The sequence below is a fragment of the Sceloporus occidentalis genome, unplaced genomic scaffold (assembly GCF_023333645.1).
Source record: "Sceloporus occidentalis isolate IW3139 unplaced genomic scaffold, rSceOcc1.0.p SCAF_328, whole genome shotgun sequence".
NCBI classification, from domain to species: domain Eukaryota; kingdom Metazoa; phylum Chordata; class Lepidosauria; order Squamata; family Phrynosomatidae; genus Sceloporus; species Sceloporus occidentalis.
The window spans coordinates 544,942-566,989 of record NW_028317308.1 but is presented as its reverse complement, the minus strand read 5'-3'; the positions used below and the strand labels follow the sequence as shown (position 1 = coordinate 566,989).

The following is a 22,048-nucleotide window of genomic DNA, read 5'->3' as shown; positions in this document are numbered from 1 at the left end:
CAGATTAGCAGCATAATTATATATTAGCATGGTTTAGTGTTTTATTTTGGCCAAAGCACAAACAATCACCTGACCCGATAAGGCACCTTATGGGAAATCCTTTTACGGTTTTTAAATACACTTTATGACCAAAAGTATGTGGACAGCTCTCCTAATTACTGAGTTAGGATGTTTCCGCTATACCCGTTGCTACAGGTGTATGAAATCAAGCACATAGACAGCCGTCTCCATAGACAAGCATCGGCAGTAGAATGGGTCGAACTGGAGAGCTCAGTGGCTTTAAATGCGGCACTCTAATAGAATGCAATCTTTACCGCAAGTCAGTTTGTGAAATGTCTGCCCTGGTCTGCTGTAAGCACAATTATTGTGAAGTGGAAGCATCTAGGAGTCATACAGTGGTAAACCACACACACTTACAGAGTGCTGTAGTGCTTAAAAAAATCTCCTGTCCCCTCCTGTCATGTGCAACATCGGCAAAAACGGTGTGCGTCGGGAGCTTCGTGAAACGGGCTTCCACGGCCGATCAGCTGCACAAAAGTGGAAGATCACTGCGCAATGCCAAGTGTCAGCTGGAGTTGTGTAAAGCACGTGGCCGCTGGACTCTCGAGAGATGGAAACGGGTTCTCTGGAGGGATAAATCACGCTTCACTATCTTTACGTGTAATAGATGAACACTACCTCCCGTAATGCATAATGCCTGCTGTAAAGGGGAGGCCCTTTTCTTTTCCTACATGACTGTCCCAGCGCGTAAAGCGAGGTCCATAAAGACGGTTGGATGAGTTTGGAAGAACTTGACTGTCCGCACAGAGCCCTGACTGCAACCCCATCGAACACCTTTGGGATGACCTGGAACTGAGATTGTGAGCCGGGCGTCTCGTCCAACATCAGTGCCTGACCTCGATAATTGGCTGTCCTGTCTGCATATATTTGGTCATATAGCGCATCTATAGTTTTAAGAGGTGGAATTCTGCAAACACAGACTTGTGCAAGAAATGATTAAAACCATAGACACTTTTGCTGAAATACAGTAGGGATATGGATTCAGGAAGGAAACTAAATGCTGGTGTTTTTCTATTTCAGTTGCTACAGAGAGTAATGCTTCTTTTCTGAAAAATCTGTCAGGATTCCAGGAACCAAACACCAATTCACAGGTAATAAAACGACAATCGTATCCTACATTATCAGTATAAAATATCAGATAAGGGGAGTTGTCCAACCTGCAAACCGTTACAATAAGACTCCTGAAGATAGCAGGACATGGTAAACCACTCTGATGATGACCATACCTGCAGGAAACCACAGAGAACCGTGAATAGACCTACTTATTCTCAGTTTTTGTAGTGAGCTTGCTTTTTTATTGCTGAACTGCTTACCTTAGAGGATTTATTTGATCTCTTTGGAACAGCGACAAGTTTTACGTGCAAATAGAGCTAGCGTGCCTTTAGCTTGAAGTAGAGGTCTCTCCTGTTGATCTGCCATCTTTGTTCTCCGCAGCTTTCTGCTTCACAGATGTTCTCCACTCCTATCTCATCCACGGAGTCCAAAGTCTCCTCCGAGATCATGGCGTCTCCTATTATGCCCCCAGTAACCGGGGCAACTGACATAAATACTCAAGCAGAACCATCCAGCACCCCCCCTGAAGGAATGCTCCGAGTTAGTGGGGTGACCAGCGGCTTCCAATATTGGATGAAGATGGATGAGAGTGGAGAGAGCACCCTCCCCGAATCTTGTGTCCTGTGGGAGGAACCGTTGCAAGAGACCCTACCAGATGGAACACCAGCTTGGGCATCACCCATAGAGGTTGGCATCTTAACTCTAAGCAATAGAAAAATATTAAAGATTTGATAGTTTGCTACGTGGTGACACTTTTTGTATCTGAAAACCTAAGCATATTGTATGTCCTCAAAATAATGGTGTTGGCATATTGGGTCATATTCAGTTTTTTTTACCTATAAAACTATTGCTCATTATCTCACGCACATTCTTTCTAAACATTCTAACCTCTTTAACCACATAATAAAATGAAACTATGGCAATCATTAATTCGCTGGGTAGTGTCATTATACAGCCATAAACTTTTATAACGATTATGTATAATTCATAGTATTTCCTTCAGGTGAGTGAAATTGGCAATCTTTTACTGCATGATCCTGATCTTTGTAATAACGTGCATATAACTTTCCTCTATCCCTGTTTAGACTAATGGGCGCCCTAAGCTGGAGCTGGTGCCAGAGTCTGGGGTGTACATAACTTACCAGCAACTGGAGGACCTGTCCCATATCCCTGCCGATAAGCCGAAACTCATGACAAGAAGGCTTCTAGATTACTTCTTCTCACGGGAGACTCTAGCAAGGTCATCAGCTACTGGGCAACGCACCGCTCACAATAACACAACGATGGAGAAACCTCTACGCCTACCAGAGCCTGTAGTAACCGCCATCAAAGGTCAGAAGCACTTCTTTGTACGATATATTTAGTGTCCGGCTGTACACATTGCTTACTTCAAACCAAGCATTACAGATTTAGATGGCATAGATTTTTGAGGGTAAAGCAGTAGTGAGCGTTATTTCTTCAGGTATTTGAATCCGGTAGTCAAATTAAAATGTGAAAAGTAAAGCAGGATAGGAGGTACTTGAAAACACCTAGCATGCGGTCTGGTTTCTACCCATTTTTTGCTAGTACACCCCTTAACTCTTACAATAAAATGGGGGTTCTAAGTGGGGCATGTGCTGGAAACGGGCAGAGCAAACACGAGACTGATTAAAGAAGCCATTGAGTGACAGCGGTGCCTTTTATACTCACACATAATCTCATTCACAATTGGCTCGCATATCCTTGTTTTTCCTCTAATCCAATTTCCTCTTTTATCATTTAGCGTATGTTACGAAAGCCTGCGGCCGGGGATGTAATTTCAACGCAGTGATTAATAGCAAGTGTGGCACTTCCCGACGGGCCGTCAAAAAGATGTCTATTCGCATCGACTGGACAGAGGGAGGCGCGAAACACTGCCCAAGGACTGCATCCATCACATCGGCCCAAAAGGGACAGTTCCATCACGAAAAGGCCCCAACCATGAGGGGAACAGAGACTTTACTACCCCAAAGTGTGCCGCTAAACAACTGAAAAGTTTTGTTCCACGCAGGTTGGCGCTCTTCCCAGCCGCGTCTGCAGGAATCTGATGACGTTATACATGTCATAGCAGACCCTCCTCGGTGCGCCGAACAGGGACGGAAATATGACACGCGGATTTATGATCCCACTGGTTAAACCTGGGTTCTATCATTATGCATGAATAATGTAAATAAGAAAAAAAAGAATAAAAATCTTTTTTATATATAACAGACGTGCATGAGCTGAAGGTGCGGCTAGACTTTTAGGATGTCTGTGATAAGACGCACAAAGAAAGCAGACATGTCCAATAATGTCCTCTGGAAAGGCTTTGTTCCCATAAAATGAAACCATTATAATTTTCAGCTACTGAGCAGAATAAGATAAAGCTGAGAAAAACCCACGGTATTTTATCTCAACTAGCTATTCCGTTCTGTAGTAATGTGGATTCTGAAAATCTCCATTCCATCAAATATGACAATAGCATCGCCAATCATTCAGTTACATTAGAAATTAGGCTGCAAAAAGACCAGAAAAAAAACAACCAGACAGTAATGTCATCTCAAATGGAAAAAAAATCTTTATTCCAAGGCGGTTGGACCCTGGATCAATATTACCTTATCTATTTTTACTTGTGATGACCCTGCATGCATTTCATATTTAGAAAAATATCTGAAAGTTTTTTTTTTTTTGAATTGGCCAAAACAACTTCAGATGCCTCATTTTTACAATCCTAACAGTAAATAAACCATCTCTGTTTGTTTAAAACTTTCTTCCAATGTTAACGCCCAATGCCCACCACAAACGGTCAGGTAACAACCAGTGACGTGCCTGGCACGTCATTTCATTAAACAAGCTTAGAAAGTGATCTACCATAAATTTCTTCGCTTAAACAATGTTGCTCAGCAACACTGAGATCGGCATCAGGGGCCATGTCTTAGCAACGTTGCTCAACTACAGTAATACCCCAGATGAGTAGCTTTATGTTTTGGAGGGCCCAAAAAAACTACACCTTGAATTTTCTTAAATACATTTGGTTTGGGTACCACTTGTATTTATTTTTACTTTTTTTCTGCAGTTATGGCTGCAACATGATTAAAGAACTGCGATCTCACTTTTTGCTGATCCCTCAGCTCTCTTTACGGATTGCCCAGGGATCAGCAAAAGAAGGAGGGCGATAAGAGACCTTAGAAGGGTCTCTATTACACGGAGGGACGCGTCCTCCAATGCCAGCATTAAAGAATGTAATCTTAGTGGATATACTCAGGACTACAAAAGGCGCAACACATACAAAGTTAATCGCCTCTTTAATTTAACCAACATAATTGTTGATACATGTGTTATACATAGTGCTTAGATGGTGACTTCTGGCACTACTGCCCGCAAGGAAGATATTGGGTCAGGGCAGTAAATCTTAAGAGGTTGGGGAGGTTGCTGGCACAGACCACCTGAATAGGGGATGCGATTGCAGCAATTACTAGTGCATCTACTTGCAAAGAACACCTTCCAAAAACACTGAGTAGAAAGGTAGATTAGCGCAACTACAAATAAGCTTTTACATGATTTTTGGGGGAAGGAGGGGGTAATAAGGCACCTTCCTGCAGGGGCAGTATAAAAGTGGGAATGTTCTAGCCCAACTGTCACATTACATACACACTTTGTGCCTCTTCCCTGGTTTAAGTCCTCCTGGTAGCCACAGTCCTGCATTACACTCATCAAACGCTCTTCAACTGGCCGCCTAATGGTGCAAGACTTTAATGGAGGGCAACGATGGACCAGGGAGTCACAACCAATCCCTTATCATAAATTGCACATTCTTGGTGAAAAAACACCTTGTCTCGCTACCGAAGCTCTCCAGCTGCTATGTAACAGGCAGAGAGTGGTACTTCTTACTAATGGCAATCTCAGGCAGAGGCCAGGTATTTCGGGCGGTGTGGCCTACACAACATGTTCGGGAGTTTCCACAGCGTCAAATGAGGAGTCCTACGTTTTAGGCTCCGTGGGCATTACATCTTCTTGGCCACAAGGTGTGTCTTGAAGTGCTTTGAGACGTGGTCGCTCCGTGTGAACCTCTTCTGACAGTGGGGGCATTCAAAGCGTTTGTCACCTGCAGAATCAGAGCAAAGTAACATCAGCATGGCCCTGGCCATTGTGTATTGGTGTAAATTTGTACATCCATCCATATGCAATGATAGTACACGTATACAAGCGCATGCAAACGCCACACACCTGTGTGCGTGCGTGCGTGCCTCTGCAGCTCATCACTGCGGGTGAACCTCTTTGTACAGAATCCCCAGTTGCACACGAACGGCCTCTCCCCGGTGTGCAAGCGAACATGGGCTCTCAGGAGGGATGTCTTGCGGAACGTTCTCCCACACTCGGGGATGTGACACACATGCTTCTTTCTGCCAGGGGGACCCCACCTGCTGAGAGGGAGAGAGAGAGAGGGTCTCTCCTCTGCCCGCCTTTCTACTTTTCAACCAGCCTGCCCTCCTCTTCCTACTTCCCACCCTATTATCGTTTCTACTCCTCATATCTGCAGGTTATGCATATTTTTTTGTGCCCCGTCTCACCCCTTTTCTCCATCCTTGCAGTTTGGGCAGGTACAGGCCACTCTCCTCCGTTTTTCTCCAGGTTGTAGTTCCCCAGACAAGGCCTGCTCCATCTGCAGCTGAATCTGGGATGGGCTGAGACCGCTGATGGCAACGTTACCGCTGGACACATTCTGCACACTAAGCTGAGGCTGACCTATAAAGACACAGAATTCGATTTAGAAGACGAATAATGGAAGTCAGAATGTAGATGGTCATGCTCATTAACCAAATGTGATTCTACTCCTCGTGTCCTTGTTTTGTTCATACAAATACAAAGCAAAATAGCATGTTTCACCCCTTTCTTTTACATTACTCTGACAGCATACCGTACGGATTCCGCACACCTTTCAGCCTAATGTCCACTTGCTTACCTCCATTGTTCGTGATGGTGACAGGCACACCTTGCATTGGAAGGCCATTTATACTAATGGTCTGCATAGCCTGGGCAGCAGCTGCCAGCTGTGCTGAATTCAGATTAATAATGCCCCCTGCTGGTGCGATTTTGGGTAATGGCCTTTCTTTGCGGGTGAGGTTCTTCTTGGTGGGAGTGGGCGTGGGAGACGGACCACCCAAAGAACCTGTGCCCCCTGAGGTGCATGGTTGTGGAGCAGGTGCACTTTCTTGCACCACAACAGCCTGTAAGTCCCCAGAAGCTGTGCGAACATATATCTGAGAGAAAGGAAAATACAACAGAATTAAATGAATGGTAGTAAACTTTTACTTTACTTTTTTTTTTTTTTTTGACAATGGCAAGTAATTTTACAGAGAACTTGGAGCTTTAAGAAAGTAGATTGCACTTTAGAAGGTGCTTTTTCTGGACAGCCATCGATGTCCGCATGCAGAGTAAGTGATCATCAAAAAAGCCCATAATGGAAGATTATACAAGAAGACACAGGTCAGCAGGGAGATAGCAGAAAAAGAGAAAGAGGCAAACAAAAAAAAACCACAAACACGTAGTGGGCAATTATAGCTGGTATAGGAAGGAACTGTAAGGCCGTTTAGGTACCTGAGTGGGATACGGATCAGGATTCTGAACACACTGTGCTGGTTTCTGTGGCACCGTTGGTAATGTGGCAGAAGCAGCTTGTACCACTCTTAGTGCCTGTTGGGGAATTTGCACCAACTGAGTGTCAGTTTTGGGCTGTACCACCTGAAGTACAGCATGCTGCCCTGTACCTGGGCTCTGTACAATGAGCAGGTTGTTACCCGCTTGCAGAATGTTTTCTGCGGTGGTCTCAATTAACACGGTTTCCATCTGTTCCTGGGTAGGAGATCCAGGGGCTGGTGCTGATGGAGGAAGCTTCTTGCGCAGTTTTTTGCTCTGCTTCGCTGGTAGAAGTTGAGTGCCAGTCTCTGTGGTGGAGTCTCCCAGGGTACTGAGCGGCAGTGCCAGAGTGACACTGTTGCTAGAGTTGCCTGTTACTTTTATCAGGTTGTTGGTCTTTTGTGGGGGTGCTGGTTTAATGGGCACATGTTTTGAAGAGTTGGTTGTTGGTGTGAGCACAGCTGTTCCATCAGTAAAGATCTGTAACTGATTACCCAGGTTTTGTGGCATGGACAATGTTTGGCTGGGGGTCTGCAAAGTCTGATATCTGTTACCCTTGGAAACTGGATTCTGGATGGTGAAGATGAGCTGCCCGCTACCTGGTCCAGCTGCGTTCATCTGGGGACTCTGTATCTGGATAATATTGCCTTTTGGAGACAACAGTCCAATGCCAGCCCTGGCTGGACTCATGGGTAGTGGGGCAGGCTTTATGGGTACCAGTCTTTTGCGTGCTCGAGAGGGCGCTGGCGGTGCCGCTTCAACAGCTGGCGGACCAATCTTACTGCATGTGGCTGCAAGTAGTGCCAGAGGAGAGGGCTGTGCATCCTGCGATCAAGAGACATAAAGAGTTAATTGAGAAGGGTCTCATTAGCAAGTGGTTCTGTTGCCAGCCATAACATCTTATGAGCAAGATCCCCAGTGTTCAAAGTCAGTTTTCACACCTAGTTGAAGACAGAAATATGAAAGCTAGTTCTATTTTATATTTTACTATTGTAGGAATACCCAGAAAATTAATATCTGCAATAAAAGCAGGGCTAATCACCAGCTACAAGTCGCATGATCCTCAGCTAGGTCACACAAGCATGCATAGTATACATTTCACATACATGTTCTTTATTATCAGGGCGTTAATACGCACACCGTTAGGCATGTGTGGTTTACCTGGCCCATCACCGGAGCTGACATTTGAACTAACCTGGGTGGTGGCCGCAGCCGGCTGTAGGTATTCGCTTGGACTTACAGCAGCAGTTGCTGTCATAGTGACCTGAAAGAAAATAAAAGCACTTTTTAACACCTACGCTCTACTGAGAATACCTAAGAATATTAAAAGAATAAAATAATTCAAAATAATCGAAAAGGCACAGGGAGGTTATATATATATATATATACACACAATATTATGCATTCTCATACGTGCTTTCCCCATGGGTCACGAGGTTATTATTGTTTTATATAGCACCTTCATATTCTGTAGCGCTGTACAATGGGTAGGACAGGACATAAGTAGTAAATAACATAACAATCTGATTTAGAGCGACAGGTGAGGATCTCACAGTCTGTCACTGACCTGCGCGGTTTCCTTGATACAAATGAATAGCGAGGGGCTTGCTGTTCAGCTCATTGTCGCTATTTTGGGGACCAGACCCAACTTGCTTAATTGCAGTATGCTTCTTATAATCTTTGGGGTTTGCAGGAGTTGGGAATGAAAAGACCTGAAATCACAGACGACACGGTCAGCCCCTAATATTCTATGTCCAGATAAAAATATGCATTTCTATGTCAATATATATTAGATGATGGGGGGGGGTGTTATTTCTCTAAAGCGGTGTTGGTGCTCATGACTGTATTCACGCGAGTCACAACTCTCCTACATCAAGAAGGGGCAACCCCAGTGAGTAATGATTGAAATATGCATTACGCAGGGCCAGCTCAGACCTTCACACTGGTGAAACCTGCTGGTGTAACGAACGGGAGTTCCGTTACGGAATAGACCTGGGATGATTTTAACTACGACTGGGTCTAGCTGTGCCAGGGAGCGGATTTATATATTGAATCTGCGTGTAATAATTGTATTTTTCCGCACACAGAAGCCAATGCCTGCGATATATTTTTCACCTCCCTCTAGCCTCCGCTTCCAAGCGCTGACTTCTGGTATAACGAATGATAACAGCCACTTTAGAGAGTTAGCTCTTCGGAACACTCTCCTTCGATCCTGCTCCATAGCTATAATATGCTACTGAACGCTTGCTCTTCACTGAGTTGTAACACATAAACACACAGTAAGTGCTGGAGGCAAAGCACTGCTGCCTCTAAAGTGTTAACTCGTAGGCCCATTCGCGTGACCCGGTACTTCGCTTGATCTCTGCACACTGCCGGGATCCCCCGCTATCCACCTATTTACCCCAGGTACTACTTCCACCGGAGTGTCAGTTTTTGGGACAACCTATTTACACCAGTCCCACCCACTTCCCGGAAGCAGCTAAACTCAGTTCCATCTCATTCCCGAAACAAAACGTTCCAATGTTCAACCCTCCCTCCGTATCGCTACCGGAAGCTACTCAACTCACCCGAACCTTATGACGACATTACCTCTTACCGAGCCCGGACCGAACTCAACCTATCCCGCCTATTACTGGACGCCTGCCAGCTGACCAATTGCCAACTTCCTTTTAGAGAGTGACGATGATACTAGCCAATGGGTGAACACTTACAAAGGATGGACGTGAAGTAGAACCAATAATAAATAAGAATGCTATTAGCTTATCTGACTGACATAGCTGCTGGCTAATCAGAAAGAACGTTTTAGAACCACATGTGACGAAGTTGTTATGGTCCAATAGAAGGTATCCAGCAACAGTACCTGATTGGCTGGCTTGTACATGGGCGTGAGGTAGGAAGTGTAATAAATGCAATGATTGGCATGCATTTGTTGTGTTGGTTGCAGCCGGGCATGCGTGTTGTTTAGTGGGTTGTAGAGTTGTGTTGCGTAGTTGTAGAAATCTTCTACCTTCCTGTATTTACCGAACCGTTAAGCTTCAAGGAGCTAAACAGTTTTATTCGCTAAAGGGAAGGTTGTCGCGACGATTGTGGTTTCAGTCCCCGTACATTACTTCTTGTTTTATGTAGCACCGTCATATTCCACAGCCCTGTACAATGGGTAAAGCAGTACGTAACAAGTAATGAGGAGGGCCCTGCTCAATCCAGCTTTCAATCTAGAGCGTTATTTTCAAGGTATTAGTGCGTTTTTAAAAACACAAATGCGGTGGTTGTTTGGTGCAAAGGGTAACGATTGTTATTGTGGAACAATAGGGTCTTAATGTAAAGATAGCTATACTTCCTGGCGAATGTGCCCTGACAACCAGCGGTGTGTTTATCTGTAACTACGGTATGTGTCCACTAGAGGGCGCAAATACATTACAAAACCCCACATGCCTGCGGGTAGTGTGAGAATGGTTTAATTACTACAAAGTTAGCAACATTTTCAGCTGTACATCCTATGTAAATAATTCCATTTATTCCCCTATGCTGGACCCCTGTCGGTTTCTAAATCGGTAGCCTGGTGACCTCATTTTTATGAGGCAGCACATGCTTTGGTATTGAAAGGGTTACATTTCTGATGTTATACCCCCCCCCAGGTGTGTTTTATTTAAGCTTATTATGGCATTTTAAATCTCATTAGACTTCTTGTGGGTTTAAGGCAAAGTGCTTTTGTGGTCTGAAATGTATCTGTTTAGGTTACCCTAACAGTCTACGCATCAAATGAAATGGTTACTGGCTTAGATAAAGCATTTTTAGGGGTCACAGTCTAGATTGCGCAGTTGCTATTTGGGGTAATGGTAATAACCATTAACACCAATTAATGGTTTCGATGGGTCACTGAATTGGTCCCCAGTCCTCTACACACCTTCTTTCTCCCTTTGCTTATATTTGTTGTCTTTTTGCACAGTGTTATACAAACATTAATAAGACAAAAACAAAGTTAGGTTTTAGATTTTACAGTAGATACAAAAATAGATTAGAGGAACCTAATTCCATCTTTGCATCTCCAGCCTTGTTCATGTGATTATTCTGCTGGTGAAATAAATAACTTTTATCCATGATCTGGTCACAATAAGAACCCACGGTCTAGACACGTGAACATATGTAATGTTGTTTACTTAGAGGTACATTAACAGCGCCCAACTAATATCACTGTAACTTCCTTTTGCATTGTGTCCTTCCTGAAGCGGATCTATTAGATTGTAAGCTCTTTTGAGCAGGGCCCTCCTCACGTGTTGTTTCTGTCTGTCATTTTGTTATGATCTGTCTACCCATTGTACAGCGCTGCGGAATCTGATGGCGCTACATACAACAATAAATAACCAGTGCTGCACTTCATCTTCTGGGCAGTTGGGTGTTTACATTATGACTATGAGCCTAAGAGTTATAGGTTTTATCAGGGCTTCGGTTGCTGTCTTGATCTTTGAAGTAGAGGGAAAAGATTTCTGGGTAAATCCACTGTACTTGCTCAGACATGCTGCGTGGCTCCTTTACTATAGAGGTGGATGGGATAAGACACGTGGTGTGAGGAAAGGATAATAGCATCACCGGATGGCTTGCTGATTAACCTGAGCAATTACTTTTACTAGATGATAGTGTGGAGTCCAGCTATTAAAGCCCTGCCTAAGAGTACACTAAGCGTAAACCCACATTACACATGTAAGACCTGATGTCAAAATAAAAATCCCTTTTTACGTTGTGTTGCACTAAATGTCCCTTTTTCAGCTGGATATTTTAATTGGTAAAACTAAGAACATAATACTGACAACATTTTAACACGCAAGCAAGCGGCTGCCTGGTCATCCCTATTAATGCAGTAAATGGGCAGCTTGAATTAAATATACACTCACTGGCCGCTTTATTAGGTAAACTTGTTCAATTGCTTGTTAACACAAATAGCTAATCAGCCGATTGGGAGCAACTCACTGCATTTAGACATGTAGACGCGGTCAAGGCAACTTGCTGAAGTTCAAACCGAGCATCAGAATGGGGAAGAAAGGGGATTTAAGTGACTTCGAATGTGGCGTGGTTGTTGGTGCCACACAGGCTGGTCTGAGTGTTTCAGAAACTGCTGATCTACTGGGATTTGCACTCACAACCATCTCTAGGATTTACAGAGGATGCCCTGAAGAAGTGAAAATATCCAGTGAGCGGCAGTTGTGTGGACAAAAATGCCTTGTTGATGTCAGAGGAGAATGGGCAGACTGGTTCGAGGTGACAGAAAGGTAAGCAACATGAAAGCATGGATCCATCCTGCCTTGTATCAATGGCTCAGGCTGGTGGTGTAATGGCGTGGGGGACATTTTCTTGGCACACTTTGGACCCCTTCGTACCAATTGACTATCATTAAAACGTGGCAGCCTACCTGAGTATTGTTGCTGACCATGTCCATCCCTTTATGACCACAGTGTACCCGTCTTCTGATGGCTACTTCCAGCAGGATAATGCACCGTGTCACAAAGCTCACATCATCTCAAACTGGTTTCATGACAATGAGGTCACTGAACTCCAACGGCCTCCACAGTCACCAGATCTCAATCCAATAGAGCGCCTTTGGGATGTGGTGGACGGGAGATTCGTATCATGGATGTGCAGCTGACAAATCTGCATCAACTGCGTGATGTCATCATGTCCATATGGACCAAAATCTCTGAGGAACGTCTCCAGCACCTTGAAAGTATGCCACGAAGAAGGCAAAATGGGGTCCAATCCGGTACTAGCAAGGTGTACCTAATAAAGTGGCCAGTGAGTATATTATATCTATATCTCTGTCATTGAACCATTGCTTCTCTTTGATTTATGTGTCTTTTCTTCTGCTTCTACATGAAACTTATTGTATTCATTCTTTGTAGGAGGACAACATTAAATGGTATGTCTTATCTTGCACACAGCTTGTGTGTCACACATGGACAGCACCAACACATAACAGGGAAACATTTTCTGAAACAATTCATAAGTAAGACCTTCTATTATGTTTCAGTGGAAATAGGTGACAGGTGATAATAACCTCGTTTGCATTCTCCCCATTTGGGAATGAGTGGACTTCTTTAATAATTGGCTATGTGACCCAGCCTGAGCGAGGTTACACAGAGGTTCTTGGCCATCTTGCAGACTACGTTAGAAGCATCGGCTGTACAATGAGACCAAAAAAGTGTATACGGCATCGGCAGGAAGGGAAGACGCGTGCTTTGTGCAGCGTCGTGTTATCTTGAAATGGGGAAAAAAAACCCTCTTTCTTATGAAAGAGATCGCTTGAAAGCGACGTTTGTCTACGATGTATCACCTAGTGTTGCAGTGGAAGGGAGTAGAAGACATCTCCTGTATGGCTTTGTTTATTAGACCATAACATTCTGTGTACTGATCTACCCAACACCCGTAATTCCCTGTCTCCCTGCCGTCCTGTCCTCCTCCTCTATACCCCTCTTGTTTGATGCTGCGCCCAGCATTTTGTCTGCTTTCCTGGCTGTTGGTTTCTGCTCTGGAATTACAGGCTGCCTGGTAATTTTAGGGCTGCAGACGGCACACAGGATGTACCTATTATCTACCTTTGTTGTATCTACTAATCCCGACACAGCTGGTCCCATGTCTGCCAGTGTGCATGAACACGGAGCAGACGTGGATAAACCATGTGCTTGAAGCTGAGCCAGGTGAAAGAGAACCGGCTACTGTCTATTAGAGTAACATATTAAAAAAAAACAAGCTCGTTTTCATATTCTGTAGTTGGAAAACCACGGCCCGTGAGATACAAACAAGCCTAGATAATCCGTAGTAAGGAAGGCACTATATTTTACTATATTTGTCTGAGAATGCCTAAAAAAAAATTCCAGCCATAAGGTCAATTTACATTAGATTCAAAACTTGAGTTTATCATGTGCAGCCTGGATGTCACGCGGTATTATTAAAAGCGCATTTTAACTAATTTTTATGTGCATATTGGTAAAATTGGTACATGTATTTCAGCTATTGGCGTTCAAAAATCCGATTTCATCCAGAAAGCATACTTTAATATCCCGCACGTACTTAGTAATTCTCTGGACCTATTCTATTAGAGCGGCGCTCCCACTGAAATCAATGGCTGTAATGGCAGACGCGCAAATTCAACGCCAATATACATTCAAAAAATGTCTAGTCTTGTCTAGTATTTTCATATTGTGCAGTTGGACGTTTATGCTGGATTAGACACAATCATCACTGAAACTGTGATAAATTATAAAAGATACATTAGATGCAATACCATCATTTGCTTCGCTACTCTCAACGATTCCTCCCAACTGCCCCTCTCTCCAGCCCTAATAGACCTTTTTGGAGCTCAGAATGTTTGCTGGGTAAGAATGTATCCCAGTGTTCTATAACCCCCAAAACGCACAATAATGGGTGAATAACCAATAGAAAATATGTATACGAATTGAATTGTGAAAATGAAATGCATTCTTTTTGAAATGGCTTAATTTCATTACATGAATAGGATGCAAAGTGGCATAAAAAGCTTGGGTAAAGCCCTACCCCTTAGCCACACATTTAATCGCACTCCAAAAAAACAAGTGTGTCCCTGTTTGGCAATTTGAAATGCTAGGAGGTGTGGATTCCCCATGCGAGGCATATCTATCAAAATACCAGATGTCAGAAAAAAGGTAACAAGCTCATGATATACAGAATGATTGTAAAATATACTTTGCAATCTGGTTCCCTGAGTCTGTTCTAAAGAGCTTGCAATCTATTACCATGGCGCGGTAGAAATAATAGCAGCTGCTCGTGTGGCTTGACATGGTGGTTTAGTAATGTTATTTATTATATGATGCAGTTTGTGAGGTTTCATCAATAAATGATAAATGTCCCACTGCACTGTTCTGGAAAGGGTTCCCCTGACTACCCAGCAGTAGTTTGATTTAAATGATTCTTTTACTTAATTTCCAAGCGTCGATGAGGCAGAAGGCTCTGCTCTTTCTGTAAGCATCCTTTTGTCCTTGACGTGAGGAGGTCATTATAGTAAGGCAAGCTGGGTGACCTGAATGTGACTTGGTGTTACTGTGGGAGGTGATTTTCCACAGGTGGCTGAGTCACTGCGCGTGCAGGGAGATGTCTCCTGTATATGATGGCATCAGGTCCTGACTGACAGGTTTATGCTCCGTATTGCGGGGGTTTGGTAAAGCGTGTGGAGTCACGTGAAGTGATAAGCCAGTTCAGGCAGGAGTTGGGTTTATTCCACGCAGAGCAGTTTATCCTGGTACCTGGGAGACAATGCATTGTTTGTATATACATCGTTGTGCCTGTGAAACTATGATATCACTGTAACCGCATCATGCAGCGCCTATCGACGCAAGCCGCAGCAGGCATATAAAAATGGTGTGCTGACAACGGCTCTACATCACTAAAAGATGGAATCGTTTTTTTTCTGTGTTTATACAGTATATTCATCGTTTATATCTTTTTTTTAAGATCTAAAAGTCTAAAGTTTAAATCTCTGGTCGTTCCCAGTTAGGTCACCAAGAGTAGTGGTGGATTATCCATAGGTGTCCCTGAGCTCCATGGAACATAGCGCTCCAATGGATGATCCATAGAGCTACCGGTGGTTTTAGCTCCCTTCACTTGATTATCCATTATGAAGGGCCAACATATATATATATGAATCTTTCTAGTGTTGTATTTTATACAAAGGAAACCCAGTATGTCATGCAGCAGGAGCTTACTAGGGCTCGATCTTCCTAATGTATATTGAAGTCAAGGAATTGAAACCACAACATTCCTGCGTGGCGGCTGTATAGGAAGTTCTAGCAGCTAAGATGGTGCGGCTTCTCTGAAGAGTTGGGTTTTGAGATGTTTCTTGAATGTTGGGAAGGAGGGTGAATGCTGAAGATATGAGGCAGCCCGAGTGAAATCTTGTAGAGGGGGGAAAAAGAAGAGGAGAAAAGTGAGGAGGAGAGCTTTAGCCCATGGGAAGAACGTTAGGATCGAGTAGGAGAGTATTTGCTTATGAGGGCAGAAATGTATGGAGGAGCAGTGTTATGGGGGGCAGTGTTATGGGGGGCAGTGTTATAGGGGGCCTTATTTTTTTTTTTTTAATTTAATTCTGAAGGTAATTGGGAGCCAGTGATGACGATGGTGGCCACAGAGGGGAGATAATGGGGGGAACTGCCTTGGGCTAGACCTAGGGTATCGTCAAAGATAAATATGCGCTGTTAGGTGCCCGGCCTGTCCATGTGATCATATTGAAATATTTGTTTCTTCTCAAAGCTCAACTCATTGTGTTGTACATGTGATAGAAACAAAAATATTACCCAATGCATTATTTACCTTCTTGTAGCTTTTATAGTAGAACTGTGACCCCTATGATAAATTTATGAATGAATTAAATCCAGCACTAAAAACTTTATTACATGTATTCCTGCTATTTTGCATTAAATTATTATTTGGGTTTTAAAACCTCTGTCAATAAGATATGCCATAAATTCCCCATTTCTGTTTCATATTTCCATGGATGGAGAGAAGCTCGCATCACTCTGTCTGCTCCGGCTCCTGCCAGCTGCATCGAGGAGAATTGTGGTGCCATCACCGCACACCCAAGGTGTGTCATAAGCCACAACAAAGCTTAGTCTGTCCTCGCTCACAACCTGGAAAGTTCCTGATAATGATTTTCTCACTGATTGCTTGGGAGGAACTCTGCCTAACGCGTATCCACTCAGTCTGCTGGCAGCTGCATACAGTTCTGAAGTTAATGCTCTAGGGGCCTTAACCGAGAAGCGGAAGCCTGTCGCGTATGATGTGGTGACAGCTCCGTGTCTCCAGATAGTTGTGATTAGCTGTTGCTGTCCCCATAACATCATCTTCACAATGACGCAAACTATTCGCTGGCATGGAGGTGCTGAAAAAATTCAGCCCACAGGGAGCAGTCCTGTAGCATCTCAATGTACTGATGGTGTACTCCGATATTGGATACTATCACGTCCTTCAGTCAGGGGCGTAACTAGACGCCTCAGGGCCCGGGTGCGAGAATCTGTTAAGGGCCCCCCCACCCCCTCACCCCCCCCCCCTCACCCCCCCCCCAAAAAAAAACATGATTTTTACCCAACAATTTTTTTTCAACTAATTCAACAAATTCAATTTACATATTGAATCATAATCAAAGAAAAAGGGGCGCATGTACAAAGGGCATAATCCAGGGGTGTCCAAGTTTTTTCTGCAGTGGGCCACTTCATCAGAACTGTATACGTGCGCGGGCCGCACTCATTTTTCACTGTGACAAAAAATATGGCCTTTAATAAAATATGCAGATTAAAATAAAGTAAAATGACACAAAACCTTTACTCTTCCTCTCACTGATTTCTGGGCCTTGAAAGTCTTGCGACTACAAATTCAGGATTCCCTAGATTTATTCTAGGAATGAACTAAAATGAAAATTCTGGACCAAAACATTCAGGGTTCACTTAGCCAAAACCGAAAATGACCCCCACCTTTAAAAATAATAATAAAAACTTACATGTTTAATAAAAGTAGGTAACACACAATTGGACAAAATTAGCAATATGACTTGGCATGATAGGAGTGTGATTGCTAACAGCAATCACAGTCCCATCATGCCTAGGTTCCAGCACTTACACATCCATCCAGTAAATGCTGGAACCTAGGCATTATGGGACTGTGATTGCTGTTAGCAATCACACTCCTATCATGCCAAGTCAGCCAGTACATGCTGGTACAGGGTGGCTGTAAGTGCAGACCCCATACTGCTGGCAGCATCACTACACAAGGGGGGCAGCTGGCCAGGTTTCAGCATGTACTGGCTGACTTGGCATGATAGGAGTGTGATTGCTAACAGCAATCACAGTCCCATCATGCCTAGGTTCCAGCACTTACACATCCATGCTATCACACACACACACACACACACACACACTCATTTATTCATATAATCATTAATTCACAGATTCATTCCCTCAATCACACACACTCATTCAAACACCCTCCCCACCCCCTTACCTGCACTGCAGCTCCCTCGATGCCGCTCACAGACTTCAGCAGGGGGCGCGGCCTCCCTCTGCCTTCTCTGCTAAAGCACAGAGGAAGTAGGATGTCACGTGAACTCCGCTTCCTCTGTGCTGTCCAGAAGACCCTCCCACAAGTAAGTAGCAGGGCTTGAGGTGCGGCTCGTGTAAGATCGGTTGCCCTGGCTGCCGATCTTACGCGGGCCGCACCTCGAGGTCTCGCGGGCCGCATGTTGGACGCCCCTGCCTTATTTAAAAAAAAAAAAAAAAAAAAAACGTAAAAAAGATTTCGGGCGGCCCCTTGGCTTGGGCCCCCCTGCCGCCGGGGCCCGGTCGCAGTCGCGACCCCGGTAGATCCGCCACTGCCTTCAGTAAAAAGCATCAAATTAGCTCACGAGAGGAACACACAAAGCATCAGGTTTTGTCCTGGTTGAAGAGTATGATGGTGCTGTAAAATATCACATAAATTAACAATAAATGGTGCATAAAGTCCTTGTTAGTCTAGATAGCAAGGTGGTGGTATGTGGGGAAACCGACAATCAGAGAATCGGGGGTGTCACCGCTACTCCCTTATGTGCTGTTCTCTAAAATACCCCGACAATGTTGATGTAAAAAGTAAAGAGCAGTTCTGGGGCAGGTATATCCCTTTGGTTGCTATGGTGATTGTATTTCATTTATCACTACCCCCCCCCCTTGTGTGTGTGGTCTTTCTGATACAAAGTATTAATAACTAATTACAATGTTAAGAAGGGGCTGTATAATTAGACGATTGTATTCAGTATGGATTAAGGGATTTACTTGTAGGTGATATATCACTGACATTGTCGCTGCATTGCCGGTAATCGAGGGCGATTAATTGTAAGACGAGGCAGGGTTGTTATGTTTGCGTTATGGGAAGAATCCGTGATCTGTCAGCCCTGTAGCGTGCCAGTTAAAGTACCCACGGCGGGGTTCCAGCGGAGGCTCTGCCCTGCGTGGAAGGTCCCTGCTCCCCCTCTAGGTGTGGCTTCATGTAATGTGGAGCAGGGCTTGGGCGTTGCTGGCTGGTTCTTCCAGTTCTGGGTGAAATCCTCCACGCCTGGGACTCTGGATCCCACTGGATGCAGGGCAGTACCTGCAAGGACATGCATATAATTATCCGGAACTGTCATCGGTACGCAGCATGGAGAACACAGTCCTTAATCTATTAGTGTCACTAATTGCTAAATAATAACTCTGCCACCCGACGGCATGATTACAATAACTTCTCTCTGGCTACAAGGGAGAGTCCCTATATACAGACCTCGTAACCAGGTCAGTGATCGCCAGTAAATGTGAACGACGTCTTACATTTACTTTCATGAGTTCTCTATCTGCGTCCTTTACATTTTATAATCGAGGGTGAAGGAGGATAATTGCGTCTTTCTATTTTGACATGCAACTTTCTATTCTCGCAATGTTGGTTGTTTCTATAGCAACCAAAACAATTGTCCAATAAACAGGAACATTCCATTGGTTGTTATGGTGATAAGATCACTTTGTTAAACTTGCTCTTTAGAAATGAACCCCATTGAGACGTTTTTGACCACGCTAGACAAGTTTCTATCCCAAAAACATGATGGGGAAAAAGTAGAACACTTCTTGTCAAACTGAATATTTGAATAAAAAAGGACAATTACTAGACTTCCCCCCCCCCCCGAGGGTATTTACTTAATAAGTAGACAAAAAAAATCAACAATGACAAAGTTTCTCAATATCCTTCGCCAATAGAGTGGCTCTCTAGTTTATCAGGGAGGGTGCCTATAAATTGACTTCAGCATCAATAATAATTCTATGGAAGGAATATTTAATAATTAATAGTTTGTATTTTTTTGTGTGAAAAGGGAACAACCCTGCTGGTCAGCCTCACTACATGTTCAAACACATAATAAATAAAAGGGAGATTTATCATGAAGGTCAAACTATATAAACTTAAGTACTCAACGGGGAAGTACCATGGAGAGAAAAAAATAAAAAAATTATCGATGAACAATAAATAAATTTTATATATATAATATATACGTAACCAAAGAAAAATGGGCACTCACGGGTCTTTGTGGTAAAGTGCATTAAACACTAGTTTATTTCAATCGGCACGGCCAACGTTTCGGACCACCTCCGGTCCTTTCTTGAGTATGTGTGTGTGTATATATAATATATATATATGTGTGTGTGTGATATATAATATAGTAAGGTAGATTAGCATTGGAGAAAATTATTTCTCCAATAAATTTCAACAGATATTTAGGTTGCCATTTTTAGGCATTGGTGATATTCATGGTATCGCTAGGAGCTCAAATACTGCACTGGGTTCATGCTCTATGGTGGAGCTAATAAAGTCCTGTTCTCTTTCCCTTGTAGGCTCATCAGGTTGAGGGTCTTTCTTGGTGATAAAGACTAAGTTGTTTGAAGTCTGATGACACCGAGAAGGAAAACACAAAAAAAAAAAACTAAAAGTGAGGATTTTATATTTATAAAAAAACTCCGCCTTCGCCAAGCATTTTGTCATCCCTCTGAGTCTGTGTGTCTGTGACGTCACCGGCCTCCCATGAACTAAGGTTTAGGGTAGACAGGCTCTCTATCCAAGTCGGTTATTGGGATGTGGGATTCAGTGAAGGACAGCGATGCTCCTCATGTGTTTGCTACAGGAACCAGGTTGCTGTCCTGCCATGATCATGATTGCTGTTGTGTTGATCAGGCCCTAAAAGTGTCTATGTAGTGACTGACTGTACACGTTTTAGTGATTGAGACACTAAGAGTTAACAAATAAAACTGCTTTTCAGTAACTGGGGCTATTTAAGGATCCCAGATGAGTGATAATGCCTCAGAGCTACACTACATACTTTAAAGCTATGAATGACTTTACCCGGTGTGCTTTGTGAGTATCTTATATACATTTGGACATCTGCCAGCTATACAAAGACGGAGGAGGAAATAGAGTATGATCCGTGCTGAAAACAAAATACACTTATGTGTCTTAAAGAGGAGTTGTCACCATCACGGCTTTTAGCATAACTCAATTAATTAAAACGATGTGTACCTTGACAACTTGTGCTGCAGATTCAAAAGTTCATCATTCGATAAGTGAGGATTATCTAAATTCCTGGAGCAAAGTTATCGCCCAACCCTTACAAAAATCATTTATTTAGCAGAGGCCAGAGACCTTGTAGATCCTAAAAAAGGGAAATGAAGATGCCTTTTGTTTTTGGTGATATCCATATAGAACCTACGGCCTCTTTGTTGTGTGATCTATATGGGATGGTGTTGGTTTGTATGGAGCACTCGAAAGATGCAGAATGGATTTCATAAATAAAACTGAGCAAACAGTACTAGTAGGAACAAGCGGTGCTAGTGGGAGCAACACACATCATAACCAAGTTAGCTGTACGTTAGTAAGTGAGTTATTATGACACTTCTATGACTGCGTACCTCTAGGACCTCTTAAAATAAGTGTACATCAATAGGACCAGATCCTAACATTAGAGCATAACCTCATTTAACCAACCAAGACCCCACCGTAACTCGCCATACTAATATATAGATTCATTTTATTGATGGTCTCCCCCATGATATGTTACAAATCAATATATATATATATATATATAAAGCAATACAGTATAATGCTAATTCATATAAAATATTACGCTGGGTGTCCTGGATGGTCACCGGACGCTTGTCTATTACTTTCTTCCTGTGGTTTTGAACGACTAGAAGCCTGATGTGATTCGTTGTCTGCTGGGATAGGGATTTGGATTGTAACATCAAATGACCAAAATAAACCAAACCTCAGTACAGTTGTAAGTTGTTCAGAGACATCTAAGTGCTATCTGTTGGATATCTTCTCAAGAGTAATTTATTCCAACAGACTCATTATTTGTTCAATTCTGGTTTTATGGGAGCTATGCAAAGTTTAAAAAGTGGTTTTATCACCATAGCAACCAATGGAATGTTTCTGCAAACTGACTATTCCATTGATTGAACTGAATGTACAATTTGGAAATTTGGTGAAAGTGTAATTTAATGTTAAGGTCTAGAAACGATCACTGAAAGTCAAGCGTCTCCCAACTTACCAAATTAAAAACCACCCTCTAAGATTCAGATCTGTTCTGTATTTCTCAATTGTCACTTCATCTATCTTCCAATATCGCACTCCCAAATCCCCATTTCTTTCACACTTTGTGTCCCCCCCCCCCCCCCCGTACCACAATCTCTTTACCCTATGTGTCGGTTTGTCTCAGTTGAATTGAGTTTTTCGTTCCCCATGC

At 43.3% G+C, this 22,048-nt stretch overlaps 1 protein-coding gene across 1 annotated transcript; it reads right to left on the bottom strand.

Moving 5' to 3' along the window:
• Positions 1 to 5,114: 5,114 nt before the first annotated feature.
• Positions 5,115 to 8,005, bottom strand: LOC149274513 (transcription factor Sp2-like). The gene is made up of 6 exons (XM_089505427.1): positions 7,943 to 8,005; positions 6,709 to 7,572; positions 6,074 to 6,371; positions 5,682 to 5,856; positions 5,338 to 5,531; positions 5,115 to 5,215 (listed from the first exon to the last, which is right to left on the bottom strand). The coding sequence occupies exons 1-6, from the start codon at positions 8,003 to 8,005 to the stop codon at positions 5,115 to 5,117; spliced, it is 1,695 nt and encodes a 564-aa protein (XP_089361553.1).
• Positions 8,006 to 22,048: the final 14,043 nt, after the last annotated feature.

Coding starts and splice junctions, on each gene's coding strand:
- LOC149274513 (XM_089505427.1), bottom strand. CDS start 8,005: ATGACAGCAACTGCTGCTGTAAGTCCAAGCGAATACCTACAGCCGGCT. Junction 6,372..6,708: donor CTGATCCGTATCCCACTCAG/GTACCTAAACGG, acceptor CCTTTCTCTCAG/ATATATGTTCGCACAGCTTC. Junction 5,216..5,337: donor GCACGCACGCACGCACACAG/GTGTGTGGCGTT, acceptor CTGATTCTGCAG/GTGACAAACGCTTTGAATGC.